The sequence below is a fragment of the Papilio polytes genome, unplaced genomic scaffold (assembly GCF_000836215.1).
Source record: "Papilio polytes unplaced genomic scaffold, Ppol_1.0 DF824180.1, whole genome shotgun sequence".
Taxonomy (NCBI): domain Eukaryota; kingdom Metazoa; phylum Arthropoda; class Insecta; order Lepidoptera; family Papilionidae; genus Papilio; species Papilio polytes.
This window is the reverse complement of record NW_013525024.1, coordinates 1,296,584-1,311,740: the sequence shown is the minus strand read 5'-3', so window position 1 is coordinate 1,311,740 and position 15,157 is coordinate 1,296,584. Positions and strand designations below refer to the sequence as shown.

General features: G+C 31.1%; 6 protein-coding genes across 6 annotated transcripts in view; 2 read left to right on the top strand and 4 right to left on the bottom strand.

The window, feature by feature from the left end:
- LOC106110997 (choline-phosphate cytidylyltransferase B-like) overlaps window positions 1-2,073 on the top strand; it is a 21,049-nt gene extending 18,976 nt beyond the window's left edge. Inside the window, exons 7-8 of the mRNA XM_013292966.1 lie at window positions 141-205; window positions 1,366-2,073. Of these exons, the coding sequence (XP_013148420.1) occupies window positions 141-205; window positions 1,366-1,481 (181 nt within the window). The 3' untranslated portion in view covers window positions 1,482-2,073. The remainder of the gene's footprint in view (window positions 1-140; window positions 206-1,365) is intronic.
- A 309-nt stretch (window positions 2,074-2,382) lies between these two features.
- Window positions 2,383-3,517, bottom strand: LOC106111194 (protein canopy 4). Its single transcript, XM_013293210.1, has one exon. It carries the CDS (start codon window positions 3,374-3,376, stop codon window positions 2,717-2,719), a length of 660 nt encoding a protein of 219 aa, XP_013148664.1. The 5' UTR covers window positions 3,377-3,517; the 3' UTR covers window positions 2,383-2,716.
- A 221-nt stretch (window positions 3,518-3,738) lies between these two features.
- Window positions 3,739-5,176, bottom strand: LOC106111195 (N-acetyltransferase 9). The gene is made up of 4 exons (XM_013293212.1): window positions 4,922-5,176; window positions 4,743-4,852; window positions 4,610-4,666; window positions 3,739-4,445 (listed from the first exon to the last, which is right to left on the bottom strand). Exons 1-4 carry the CDS (start codon window positions 4,996-4,998, stop codon window positions 4,102-4,104), a joined length of 588 nt encoding a protein of 195 aa, XP_013148666.1. The 5' UTR covers window positions 4,999-5,176; the 3' UTR covers window positions 3,739-4,101.
- Window positions 5,177-5,439: 263 nt separating this feature from the next.
- Window positions 5,440-7,725, top strand: LOC106111193. Its single transcript, XM_013293209.1, has 3 exons — window positions 5,440-6,061; window positions 6,145-6,331; window positions 6,536-7,725. The coding sequence occupies exons 1-3, from the start codon at window positions 5,712-5,714 to the stop codon at window positions 6,788-6,790; spliced, it is 792 nt and encodes a 263-aa protein (XP_013148663.1). The 5' UTR covers window positions 5,440-5,711; the 3' UTR covers window positions 6,791-7,725.
- Window positions 7,726-8,596: 871 nt separating this feature from the next.
- On the bottom strand, window positions 8,597-12,252 carry LOC106111125 (lysosomal acid phosphatase-like). Its single transcript, XM_013293117.1, has 6 exons — window positions 11,624-12,252; window positions 11,131-11,226; window positions 10,740-10,979; window positions 10,170-10,470; window positions 9,778-9,989; window positions 8,597-9,635 (listed from the first exon to the last, which is right to left on the bottom strand). Exons 1-6 carry the CDS (start codon window positions 11,825-11,827, stop codon window positions 9,492-9,494), a joined length of 1,197 nt encoding a protein of 398 aa, XP_013148571.1. The 5' UTR covers window positions 11,828-12,252; the 3' UTR covers window positions 8,597-9,491.
- A 97-nt stretch (window positions 12,253-12,349) lies between these two features.
- Window positions 12,350-15,151, bottom strand: LOC106111126 (retinol dehydrogenase 12-like). The gene is made up of 5 exons (XM_013293118.1): window positions 14,885-15,151; window positions 14,450-14,812; window positions 14,032-14,153; window positions 13,418-13,635; window positions 12,350-13,122 (listed from the first exon to the last, which is right to left on the bottom strand). The coding sequence occupies exons 1-5, from the start codon at window positions 15,000-15,002 to the stop codon at window positions 12,984-12,986; spliced, it is 960 nt and encodes a 319-aa protein (XP_013148572.1). The 5' UTR covers window positions 15,003-15,151; the 3' UTR covers window positions 12,350-12,983.
- Between the last annotated feature and the right edge of the window lie 6 nt (window positions 15,152-15,157).

Genomic DNA, 15,157 nt, shown 5'->3' with positions numbered 1-15,157 from the left:
TTTCTCTACTTGTTTATTTTTTGAAAAAATGCTATTAAAATAGTTAGCTAAAAACAGCTTTGGATGCATTAAGGATAACTATTGTTAAATTTAAATATATCTAAGAGCAGTTTTATTGAGTTATAAATGTTTTTTTGCAGCGCATCGGCGTCGCCGCCGCCGGCCAAGGCGCGCCGCTACGAGACACTGTGGGAGCCGCACGCAGGTAACTGGGTAACTATGCTCTGCTTGTACTACATCATATATATACGCATCTATATCCCTTTCAAAACATAAACAAAAAAAATAAACAATTATATTAAAATTTTAAAAGTAAAGTTTGTAAAAATTGTATGATTTATTCAAAGAGATTTAAAAAAATATATGGAGGAAGCATATTTTTCACATGATCTCCTAGCGCTGTATGGTGTCCCCTAGTCAGAAATACAAACAAATAATTCAAACACTGAGAAGTTTCTCGACGTGTCAAAATTAACATTGAGATATTACCATTCAAAGAAGTTACCGGTGAAAAAATGTTGTCTATGTCTAGTCTATATATTTATTAATTGTCTTTGGATTTTATTAATTTCATAAAACAAGGGACATAAATGCAATAGCACTCGCACGCAATTTATAACACAAGTATTGAGCAATGCATTTTTAATTAGAAATTGTTATCAACATTTAAATCACTTTTAAAATGCCTGTTGACTTTGTGTACTTTTATATCTAACCCTATAAAATCTTGTACATTAGTACAATATAGATAAACAGTAGTTTTAATGTTGCATGGTTAATGACAGCTAATTTGAATAGAAAAAAACACCCAAGTATTTTGTATGTTAGTCTAATGTAGCTATAGAAGTTTTCATTATTTTTGTCTAACGCATGGATTTGGCTTTATTACTCGTTATTTAAAAAAACAATATAACCAAATTTCAAGTCCATTTGAAATCACATTTATTTCATGAAACATCCAGTATTAAAATTATTCAAATATTTAAAACACGAGTTCATATCTTCCCCAAAACTATTTTTTTCATTGCTATATACTTTTTCGTTGTTTAAAAGCAACCATACTAATATCATATTCGAAAGTTTCGATGGATGGACGTTTCTTATAGTTTGCTGTATAAACTGTCTGTATAGATTTCAAACAAATTTGACATAGAATCTAACTTTTTTTTTAATTTTACTCGGACGGAGTCCCGTGCGTAAGCTAGTTTTTAAATAAAAACAAGTTTACATATAATGTTACAGTTTATTTAGTTAAAACGCAAAAACTAGTGGCGTTTTCTCTTCTATTGCGTTAGTCATTTGGGTTTCAAAATTAAGGTTATGTTATCTCCACAGCGATGTTATATTGTGTAGTATTTGTAACAGATGCATCGAGCTCTGACGGTGTTGGTGAGTCGGAAGAGGCAGCGCAGCGCCAGCTGACCGACGACGGCTCCGACAGCGACGACGACGACTACCAGGACACCAGCCCCTACCTATAGGACGAGCCGCCCGACGTCGCGCGCCTCGCCATTTGAGGCGCCGACGTCGCCTAGCGCCTAGCGCCTAAAGCTCAGCGCCCAGCGCCCAGCCCCCAGCCCCTAGTGCTCAGTGCTGGTCGCCTCACGTGGACTTTGTAAAGTTGCAACGCGGTTTTCACACAAATTCTGCCCTCAAGAACTCGGAAAGTGTCAACTTGCAACATATCTGATTACACATGAATGTGTAGTTATAGTAGGTAACTGCTTACGGTCGACGTATCGAGGCTTAGTGTAGCCAATAGTATTTTTTTACTATTGTAAATCGTCCATTGTCAACGATGCCAATGGAGGGGAGTGCATTTCGTTCAAAAATACCGTTTGTGTTAAATTATTTTAGTGTACGGCTTCAAAATCGCGTGTCGTCTGTCTGCAAGACTCGAGTGAATGTATTTTATCCTATTAGGTTTTAAAAATGTATTTACTTTATTTATGATGAATTTAATTGTAAATCTTATCTCACTATTATGATTGTGCGCGCGCGTGCGGAGTGCGAGCGACAACACCTTGTTTGTATTCTACTTTTTGACAGTTGATTAAAGAGGTGCTTATTTTACGCTTGTTTCCTTTATTTCCCGAATGTTCTCTCCTATATTCTACGAAAATCAGAACATGATTACGTAATAGGCGTTATATAACTGTCGTATGACAAATTGATAAAAGATGGAAGAGGTGAAAGGTTATCTTTAGTTACAAAAAAAGTATGTCTACATTGAAATAAAATCTCAATCACATTTAAAATAAAAATGTAAAAAGGAAAATAAACTAACTATGGAATATATTTCAGTAAAAGAAAAATGAAATTATGTAAGAGTTTATTATATGTATTTATTTTCTAATACAAATAACAAATGCACATACAGTCATTTTGTACTTAATCTATAGATAATTAGAAAAGAATATACATTATATAAAGACTTGATTGAATTAAAAAGAATACACAATATTCAAAAATTATTTACTAAAAACAGAGTTTTTCACAAACATCAAGAGTAACCTTTCATTAATTTCATATTAATCTTTAACATTACTCAAGTGTGTACTTAAGTTAATAATTACAATAAAATAGATTCATTGACAAGCTTATTTAATACATAATATTAAGGAAGTCTGTTAACAAAATTATTTCTAGATGTTCACTTATCACAGTACTATCAAGTAATCTATTTGATCAAAGTTGCAATTAAACTTAAACAAAGTTAGAGTTCAGACTTATAATTATTTCCTTTTTCTCCTTTGGATTTAGATTCTATTTTTTCAAATAAACAAGAGTCATCTGTATTCCTCAAAGCATTCTTTGTACAAAGGAAATGTTTTAAATCTGTCTCACCTTGATGATTCCAATACCACTCTTCAATAGCAGATTCATTCTCTTCTAAAAGGCTCTCACATTGAGTTTTCATGTGAGTAATTTCTGCCGAGGGCTTATCCCACAGTTCATATGGTATCCCAAGATCCACTTTAACCCCCTTGTCTACAAGTCCATGAAGAGTTTTAAATGTTTGGCTCATACCTTTAGCAAACCGAGTGCTGTCTTGCCTCTCTTTGTGTATATTGTATTCTAGAATCCTCTCGCACACTCCCTCTAGAGATTCGATAAGCCTCAATTCTGATTTTTCGTACTTAGTTTTCTTCTTTGGCTGAACATCATCTAACGAATATCCAATTTCAATAACGTCGCGCACTCTGCCGGTTTCTTCAAGTCTCCCTTGAAGTTCTGTTGCTAGTACTTTGCATACTTCACATCGATTGGCATACTTTACGCCCACATCTTCTTCTGTCTTCACATCTATATCTTGGCTACATAAAATGTTTGCTGAATAAAAGATCGTCATATATATAAGTCCTTTGAAGAACATTCTGTTAATCGACCGAAACTGTGTGTAAGTCGAATCAAAAGGGAATTACCGGCACCGGTAGTCGCCGAACTTAACCAATGATACAAAAACCCCTCAACCTCGGCCAACCAATAGATGTTTCGTTCGTGTTTCTTTGAGTTTCAATTCCCAAACCTTCAATCAATTTTGATGTTAGACTTTGACAGTTGGCATTGACAGCCAAAGGAGTGAAACTGCCATCTCAAAAAATTACTATACGATACCACGCCATCTACTGATGCAAGTATAGTACTACTGAGCATTTTAGTATCTGGAAAACAATATAGATGGCAGTTCTTCGACAAAGATACCTTAATTTGGCACAAAAATTAAACATATACAGGTAATGACTCGAATGTTTATTGTTTATAACGTGGGAGACGGCGAGAGACGATAAAAAAATCTATTTTACCGTAACGAAAAGTTTTGCTTTAGATCTGGCTCTTTGTTTTTAAATCTGGCCCATCTCCTTCCTAAACCTGCAGACATTTACAAAACAAAAGTTTTTAGTGTTCTTTCACATTGGATCCAGTTCTATTTATAATATGTTAACGAGGAATATTATGATAGGTACCACTTTAATATCCCTTTCATCATTTTCCCAAAGATAAATTATTTTGATATGGGGTTGAGATTTAAAAGCAAAGGGTGATTTGTGGCAAGACTTTACCAAAACTAACTCGAAGAGGTATTCATAAATAGATCAATTATTCATAAGTTTGTAATTGAAACATAAAATATCCTTCAAGGGTTTTCATCCAGTCATTATCAACAACTTTTTCCAATGTTACTTCTTGAAAAATTTCACTTCTTGATTTTTCTTCAAAATGTAACTTTTTAAACATATTTATACTTATATTGTTTTCTATATTAATCTTTGCTTCAAATGTTTTTATTTTAATACATATTATTCCATAGAGGAGCATTAGGATGACTGCCTCCCAGCCTCTTTTGCTTCCTCTAGCAGTTTCTTCTGCTATCATTATTTCAATTTCTCCAACCATATTGTTTTTGTCAGTTATAAAAATATTAGTGTCACCAATCATGGAATCTGAAATGTGATTAAAATAAGAGAATAATACTCTGAAATATGCTCTTATGTAATGTTTTGCTTCAAAGGCTGAAAATAATTATAATTTTTGACCAACTTCCCAAGGAGGTACTCAATTTGTCTAATTTTTTTAATATGTAATTAGTAATGTTGTATCTACTAACTATTTTCATCTTGGTTTTGATCATATTTGTGTTTATCCAAAATTATAAATGTGCATTCTGAAAAAAATAGTAATAAATAAATGGAAAATAGTTACAGGTGTAAAAAAAAAACTTTTATAAATAAAATGGTTACTGTCATCGTCTTCTTGCCAACTTTTTTGCATTCGATACTCCTCTTCTAGAGTTAAAGGTTCAGATGCGGTAAGTTTTTGCAGCTCTTCTGATCGCATCCATGTGTGATATCTGACATTTAAATTAGGATGTTAAAAAAAAATTGCAAAAACAAAAGGACATATGAAATATAAAACATACTTAGGAACGTGATGCTCTCTGTAAGGCACCAGAATAGTATTTTTACCCACAAGCCTAGTATTAATGTTTAATCTCATCTTTAAATTATCGGGTAAAAACGATATATCACAGTAATAGTATGTTTAGAATATGATATAAATGAAGTGTGTAATTTCATAGCAAGATGAATCTGTTTTTTTCTTCATGGAGTTTTCAGATTTCATTTTCGTGGCTTTTGTTGACATTGACATGTTTATATTCCAATATTTGACATTTGTTAATTGCACAGCAAATGTCAATTGTGATTTTACGTCAACGAGTGTATTGCGTTCATTTTAAAAGCATAAACATAATGGTTACGGCGTACGCTTTTTCAAGAAAACTTTAGAATTCCACTACGACTATAAGCAAACCTTTTTTCAGCCTAAAATTCGCCTTTCTTTTATTTAATAATAGTAATTTTAAGTAAACGAAACTTTTATAACACTGCAACATCCTTGCTCTTAGAAACATTGACAGTTTTTTTTAAATTGTTTATCTGTACTGCTTTACCTGTAATGTAAACAAACTAAAACTTCGTTTACATATATTTTACCAAGATTAAAGTCGATTTTCTTGATTTAAGCGTTTTACAATAACTTTTAATTAAGCTGAAATCATTTCGGATACCTACATGTAGCCATAACATGCTGAATATCATCAAATGTCTAAAACTGATAAACGTTATCTTCAATCTATCACTTGTCCCCGTTTAGTTCATCAAATAAAGGGCGGAGTAGGTAGTTATAACCTATTGAATTAAGTGTGAACAATGAATCAATTTGAGACAGAAAGACGGCTCTGCTGGAGTTACGGACTCCTAGCCGTTTTGCTTTCTATATCTGTTGTGTGCATTGCAATTCCTTTCAATCATTGGCGTTCAACTCTTGACGTTTGCCCCGGAGGATATTTTGAAAACACAAACTGTGGATGCATCTTTTATGGTATAAGCACATTCCAAAATTTCAATGGTGGTCACAACTCGTACTGTTTGTATGCTGTTTTTGCTCCACTTCCAATATTAGTGTATGCTATTGTGATGGCCTCATTTCATATGTATAGAGTTTGCATCAACAATGTTGGACAATATGAGGGCGAGAAATCCACAACAGTCGAAGAAATGTAAGATTTGTAATTAATTAATTGCCTTTTGGAAAAAAATTACAATACAGTTATGACTTATTTAATATTATTTATAATTTCAGAGAAGGTGAGACAATAGTTGTATCTTCAAGAGCAAGAATATCTCAGCGTAATGATGCTGTGATTTACTGTTGGATACCAACCTCATGCATTGCGGCACTGTTTGCTGTTTACAACCTAGTCCATGCAGCCATTATAACTGATGGTTTTTTAAAAACATGTATGCAGTATCGGGGATATTTAGTCCGAGTAAGTTACAACATAGTATAGTTCATAATTTAGTAGACACAAATAGAACTTCCTTAAGAAAATGTACTGTGATGTTATAATTTTCGATTTTGCTGTTCTAAATAATTACTATTCTACTAGGCAAGTAATGTGGCCTATATTTAGGTAACTACATAGCTATTTAAGTAAATTACCTGTTTCTATAATGTTTTATGTATTCCACAGAACCTCAGAGCTGTTGGTGATCAGGCCACTGCTATACATTTTAGACTCAGTTGTCAGGCCATATATGACTTTATGGATTACATACAGAAGAATGCCCTGAGTGGTCGACGTGGCGATTTCATCAACACAGGGCTTGCACTGCAGCTGGCTATTATCGCCTCTTGGTTGTCGGTTTGTTTGTGGATAGCCATTACTGTTATGACTTCATTAAGGGCATATAGAGAACGAGATGTGCTAACTTGCTGCGGAAAATAAAATAGTAAAAAAAATAAAAAAGTTCTGCACTTACTAATAATGTTGAATGGTTTTAACCTTTACAATTTTTGTATTTTATTCATTTTGATAAATTTTGCTGATTAATGTTTATATATGGCACCTTAGTTTCTTAAGTAGGTAAAGATAAAAAGCATTAACACTTTACATTTATTTACAAGATTTTATATACCTCTACTTTGTCTTCATGTTATTCATGATGTAGCTATTTATTAGCAAAAGAATTTAATATCATTCCAGTAGTTTTTAAGTTTGTCACATACCAAAATAAACAACTTTTATGTGTCAAATATTCCAGTGGTTGTTCCACAGACGGAAAATTCTAATGGAATATTCAAACCATGTAGAATACACAAATTATTTCACATAGTTTAGCTAGTATTGGTTCTAAAAGTACATAAATATTTTATATAATGTAAGACTGAGAAAAATTGTATCCCACTCATTGATAAACATAACATAGTAAGTACAGACCATCCACTAGGTTAAGAGATTCAAAGCTTATTTAAGCTAGAGAACACTTTTTATGACATTCTAATAAACAGGTTTTTATATTTAAAATCTTGTGTGATCAATGGCTTTCCAAATAGATCATAACATTCCATTTATAATCATTTGAGATTTGCCTTATTGGCAATGCTATTCAGAATATATTTTCTTAAACATTATTTTATAAAACAAAAGTACATTAAATTTTACAATTTAAATATGTATTAGACTTTACTTAATAGTAATATTTTTACAGTAATAGTGACAAAAATAGTCATAAGTTTTAAGTGTTGTGCCGTCCAAATGTCTTATTTTGAGATTGTATTTTATGTCTTAATTTTAAGAGAAATATCTTTTATGGCTTCAATGGCGCTAATACATCGAATTGTCATTTTTTTAGTATTTCAAATGTGTATATTATAAAAGATGTTACATTTAGTTTTTAATAAAATTTTCAAAAGGAATATTTTTTTATTTTTAAGTTTCCAGCAGAACCCTTAGCTAAACTTGGCCTTTTTAAAATAAATAAATTACTTTAAATAAAAACCAATTTATCATCACATAAAATATATTAACATCACAACAAATCTACTTCCATACACTGTACACAACAACAATTAATATTATGGAATATATTACATTTTTGCGTTTACATAATATTTAAATTGCACTACACTGAGTAAATAGACAACTTTTTTTTTTAAGTCAGTGATACAAATAGTTAAAAAATAAAAGTTTTTAAATGTAGAGTATACACAAACCCTTAATTTAAAAATTATAAGTATAATGAAGAATTTGTAATTAAATAAGGAGTCTTTTAACTTGTTAAAATTATATAGAAAAAAATTATAAAGATTATACTTTCAATCTACATATTTTTGTATAGAAAATAAATTGATTTAAACATACAAAATTATACTCTTATTTTAATATCACTTTTGTTTACATCCAACTTTTAATAAGATAAAAATATGTTTCAAAACATTATAAGTGGGAAATTTACATATAACATAGAGTTGATGATATACCTTGAAAAGTCCACTTGAACATAGAATGGTTTCTTGCATGCTTCATAGAATTTTAAAGTTTTATCTGCTTAACATTATCTACATAAAATGCACGTAAACATGTAAATCAAAAAATTAAAAGCAATCAAATAATAAAAGTACATAAATGAATGATTCAATACAGACAACTTTTGCAAACAAAAAAATATTAGTCACTATAATTCAAGTTACTTTTATATTTTAAAATTAAAAAAAGTCTTTTTAAAATAAAATCCCTGTAAAACTTAATATAAAAATTAATATATTTAACGGGTCATCAGAACGACTTTTACATATAATATTTGAACGGAGAATAGACAAAATAGTTTACATGGTTAAAATTCCAATAATTAGGCCTTTATAAAAATCTAAGATTAGAATTAGATAAAAATTATATACAAAGTGAATAAGAATTACAAACATATGGCACTATAGGTTTATAAGATTTATTTCCATATAACATTATTTTATTTATTAAAGATAACTTCACAAGATATAGCAAATATATTCGAGTAAAATTCCAACAATATAGCCTAAGTTTATCGTAGATATAACATTAATAAATTCTGTGAGAATGTAAAATGTTCCTTTATAAATCCCTTAAAAATGGAAGCTAAAAATTGGTGATTTAAAAAATTAAGTTTACTGATTGTTGGTAATGAAATTGCTATATAGCCTGACCAGGTACAGTTGGGGAAATCCCCGATGTTCCACTCAAGAAAAATTGCCTTGTCCATTGCAAAGAGACAAACTCTGTCTCTTCCTACAGATAATTGATAAGAAAGCAGTGAGTGTTGCAAACGAAGGAAGAATAATAAAAAGAAACTAGCCATTTTGTTCTGTGTTTTGTTTCAAAATGTTAAAACGATTGTAGCTTTTAAGTTGGAACACCGCCAGTTTCCCCGATAGCTCATTTAAATCTTACCATATTGTGGTAAAATATGTACCTAATTTCTTGGTGCAATGAAGTAAAGCCGATTGTAGTATCTCATTGTCCTGGATTTTTATGTTCATGGTTAAGCTATACATAGAAACATGCACACTTATAACGATTTACGTGAAAATTACGATCCTGTGAGTGAACAATATAACATACACATGTCTACATCAAACATACCTTGTTAATTAATCTGAGAGTATCATAATTATCAGTTTTGACATTCTTCCTGCCAATTATTTGGAATCAAAGTTTCAATGTGTTCTATAAAACGGTTGTAAGTGCAGGGATCATCACAGAATGGCATATTCAACTCCATGGGAACTTCCACTTTCGTATTATTGCGATAGAATAACTGAAATAGAAAAACCATGTTTATGTATAATTAAAAAAAATCACATAAAAAAAATAATACAATTAAATTCATGTATCAAGTAATGATTTTTTTTGACTTCACATCTACATATCATTAATCAAATTGTCTTGTAATTTCTTACCTTAACAAAAAATGTATCTTGTTCGACTTCCTCATGCAGTTCTAGTACAAGACTGGCTCCATACTCTGGCTCCAACAGCTCAGTATAGCCGAGAGTACGCCACAGACTGACCACTGTCACATCATGCCCGGAATAGATGTACAGTGAACGATCCAAGTTTGTATGACTCACACTATCTTGTAAATTCATTTTAATTTCATTTAAAAGTGGACCTGTGAATTAAATATATGAAAAATTGTACTAACATTCGCTTAAAACGAGATAATCAGAAAGCAAATGGATATTTTTTACATAAAATAGACTAAAGTATGAAGCTTTAATCAGTGGTTTTTAATTAAGAGTGTTTGATACTGTAATAACATGAATATAAAGTATGATAAATATTCACTTACCTACTTTAAGCCTTTGTAAAGTTTGATTATACGATAACAAAGCCAGACTGAGCATGAACGGAGTACGCATTTTATTCGGGAACACATTCTTTGTCCAATCTGGGAGTTTCAATCCTGCCTCCTGTTGTGTTTGCAGAGTGCTGTACAGGAAGTCTACGTTTAAAACGCTGCGCATAGTTTGATTTGTATGTTTACTGAGATAATCAAATAGTTCGGCAAACTTAGGATCGGCATTGGCTTCTTCTAATAATTCTTCATACATTGATTTCCAAACTTTGCACGGCTTCGTCTGTGCTATTATCTAAAAGGAAATTATTTTTAAATAAATACAACTTCTGCTAAATGTTACAAAATACCTACTCCTATTAAAATATGGTGAATACTGCAGTGTAAATAAATGTTTAAACTTAATGTCGAATTTTTTTTAATTGGTTTCTGTGTACCCTCCGTTAGTTTTATAATGGTATAGAAAGAGTGAATATTTCATACAAAATATAAATTCTATGTTTTATTTACATTTAAGTTCAATATCCTTCACTGTTTAGTTTATATGTTTGTGAAAAATCTTACATCGTCCAACTCTTTAGGCAGGGAATGTACAGGTATTGGTTGCCATGGTAACTCTGGATGCCACATCTGCCGGTCCGATGGTGGGTAGAGCCCAGCAAGGAAGGTGTATGCACTCATCAAGCACCGAGACTTATCACTACTTCTTACATAAACATCCTTCTCATAATATTCCTCTGGGATAAAGTTAGCGTAATAGTTACGATACTTTTTACCCAACTCATACAGCTGTAGTTTTCCAGCCTAAAAAAATTTTAATGTTTAACATTTGGGAATTACACAAAAATAAACCATTAAAGGTTAGCCTAAAAAATGGGTTTTTAATTATTTATCCACAATAATACTGAATCTAAACTTTGTACCTTTTGTCTTGAAGAACTTTTTTTATACTCACATTTGTTAAACTTCCAAGTCCATCAGGCCATTGATAATTCTTGAAAGGATCACTTTTATAGCTTGATATTGGAGTTCTAGCACCATGACGAAATAGCTGTAAAAATTATTCAATCATGTTATATTCTATACATTTATGCATACTATCTTCATTAAAAAGAACTAAACCTGTACAATATCTTCATTATAAATATTATTTGATACATAAATTTAGTAAGGCATTGTAAAGGATATCCTCTTTAAATAATGTTAATAAATAAATAAATTCATTCATTTGACAATAAACTGTTTACAAAAATTGACCCTGGGCACATCCTGTATTGCGAAGACTTAGCTCAGCAGATTAACTAAAATACTATACATCATTAGATGCAACATATTAAACTATAATTACAATGTAAACTAATTTAAAAAGGTAGAAAAAAAAGAGTGCAACATGCATAATTACGATCGAAATTGCTTTATAATTGGTTTTAAAATCTGAGAATACTTACAACAATCACCAGACGCAATGTTTTAGATTCATAGGGTAGTGTTTCGCTTAGGACGCAGTACCCTAACAAACAACTGAGTACTGCTAATCCTAACACAATAACTGCAACTGTGTGCGATCTTTTCGGCATTGGCTGACAAGTAGTCTGCTTCAACGTAGACGATGATTGCCTTCGCCATGTATGTTCCTCTTTGTCGTACTCCATTGTGAATAGCTGCTATTATTGTAACTAAATCAAATTGATTAAATTTGCATTATTTTCAAACTAAATCCTTATCATTGATTTCAATAAAACTATTACAGGGTTACACGGCAATGAACAATATTATTAGAAACATAAACGTTTAATTACATCAGTGTATAAAGAGTCAAGATATAAACGATTGGCACTTCTAAATGCTTGTATAATAGCAAACAAAAACAAATTGGCAAGGATTCGCAATAATTTTTGTAATTGACATATGATTAATGACATTGACATTTGTTTACATGACGACGATGTAGCAGAGTAAAAATCAAAGAATAAATTAATCGGAATAGGTAAATTTAGTTTTTATAGAACGGTAAACTCGCTTTTGTAGATGTATAGCGGGAAAATGATTTACTGTTTTTTTTACATTAAGCTTATACTTTACAGTTAACGGGCATTGGGCACTGTTTACTGTTCTTTAATAAATACATTATTCATACAGTGAATTTGAATCACGGTTTAATAAAAAAAAATAAGAATGAATAAAATAATACTTTATTTCGATTAAATATATTTTAAACAACATTAACAAAGTGGACGTTAATTTGATTAGTCACAATAGATTAAGTTCTAAGAATTATTTAGTGTATGAGTATTTTTGGATCAATAAAATCAATTACTTACAAAAACAACACATATTTTGTAACATATTAAACAATTGTAAAGCATGATGATACTTATTTAACAAATACCAAAAAAGTAAATGCATATATTTATCACTTATCCTTAAATTCGACACAAAAATTAGTAAAAACGACTTATAGAGATATGACACAGTAAGAATAGTAAACACAGGTGTATTTTAGTTAAGAAAAATGCTTATAGGTCCTAGACCCAAACACATCACCTAAAATACAACCCTATAAACAATAGTGTATAATAATCATTAAAAATGACATCTTGTATACAATAGTATAAAATAAACATTAAAATAAAATAATATAACAGAGCTAAGAAAATGAGAAAAATCAGCCATCAACAAAATGTAAACATAATGTAATGAGAACAATTAAAGTATTAGTAAAGAAATTATTTTAAACCTGTGTCATACAGATATGTTAATAAAAAACAAAAAACATGCAAAAATTAGTATATAACAATATATCTAATTTTAATTCTTTGCTCCTTGGTCATTTGCTGTAAACGGATTATAGTCCTGAAGGCCCACTAGGTCAATTGACATGTCCCAAAGCTTTTTGGCATGCTCATCATTTAAAGCATTACGGTGTGGAGGGGTGGCAACACAGTCACTGGAAAATTTACAAAAATAAAACATACTAAACAGTAAAATTAGCTACTAATGTGATTTTCGCATCAACACAACTGTCAACTAAGCTTCAGTTAAAAAGGTATTTTCCTCTGGGAGCTAGTAGATAGGCTCGCTATACCACTGATTAAGGGTCTTGTTTTGAGCTTGAGAACCTAAAGCAAACCATGGGCCCCTGGACAGAAATTTAGGCAGGCCCAGTGCTGGCTTAAAATGGCAATGTAATAAATAACAAAATATGTATTTTTAATATCATATTTGTAAAATTCAACTAATACCTGTAGTATAATCCAGTTTCATTAGCACATTTCTCATCAACAGAGCAATATATTGTGGTTTGTGCGCCAAGTTCGGCAGATTTCATAAATGGTCCGACCAATACACCAAATAATGTTCTAGCACCCCTGAACATTGTTTCATTCATATGACGTCCGAGTTCAGTTTTGATCACGCCAGGGTGGAGACTGTATGTGTTAACTCCTTCTATATTATTTTCCTGTAATTTAACCAATAGTAGAAGGGAAGAGAATAATAGTAGTGTGAGAGCACTACATATTTTTTTTGCAAACAGTTTGATTAAGTAGAGCTGTCAAGCCAAAACTGTATAAAATAAAATCTGTGTTAATTGTGCACCTTCATTAAATTTTATAAGGATTAAGCAGATGGATTAAGGATTATTGACTAATCTGTGTAGTGTGTGAGGGCATAGATAATGTTAAAAATTCATTCATAGACAAGGACAATGATATTAGAAATACATATATTTGGCTTTTTTATGCATTGTCTAATTCAATTAAAAGGTGTTGCATGTACTAATGACTAAGTTTCGATGACTCATTGTGATGCTACACCTATATGTGTCATACAATAAATAAAATTATTCATAACATACTTTCAGTTTTGCTGCCAATTCCCTGGAGAATAGTACATTAGCAAGTTTACTTTGTGAATATGCCTCCATGGCACTGTATGGTCTCTTCTTATAGTTCACATCCTCAAAGTTAATGCCATATCCTGAAAAATTTATTGTTTAATTTGTTTTAATTCTCACTTGTCTTCATACTTTTTATCAGTCTACAAACATTTTATTTATTGGTTATAATGAAATTTGTGATGGAATTGACATGATTCTTTTTTGTTTGATGTAGAATAGTTGCCAATTAGAAAGTAACGAGTTTTTAAGTCGGTTTTTAATTTATTTTATCTAAATCACTTCATATCAAAACAATTCATTTTTGGACTTGAGATATGTAACTCTCCTCCATCACCACAAAATTTTGCATGTAAAATAAAATTTAGAGATTTATTACTTGTGTGAGCTTTGGATGAAACAGTCACTATTCTGGCTGGAGCACTGTTTCTTATGCGCGGCAGAAGCAGCATGGTCAAAAGAAAGTGACCTAAATGATTGGTACCAAATTGTGTTTCAAAACCATCTTCGGTTTCCCCCTTTGGACACATCATGACACCTGCATTGTTAACTAAGATGTTAACATGAGGTTCTGTGTCTAGCACTTTCTGGCTGAAATCGCGGACAGATTTCAAAGAAGATAAGTCACATTTCTCTAATACCAAAGTACCAGTTTCAGGTAAATCTTTACATTTTTCTTCTATTTCTTTCTTCGCTTCTTCACCTCTTTCCAAGCTTCGACATGCTAAAATTACTTTAGCACCTAAAATAAAATAGTAAGTATTATAGTAAATGTCATTTTAATTAAATTGGACATGAATTAAACAAAAAGTACCTCTCTTATAGAAATCTAACGCAGTTTCTTTTCCGATCCCTGTATTACTTCCCGTTATAACTGCAGTTTTCCCAATCAATTTAGCGGTACTCAAACATCTGCCACTAAAGAACGGCATTTTTATTCAGGCAAATAATATACTGTTTAAGGAAATACAGAAGACTTTATTAATGACAAAGGCTATTTATATAGATTTGAGTACCACATTCACAATGTTTCACAATGTTTTTTAAACAAGATGATTTGCCTGTTTGGTTTGGCGGTTACCGGTTA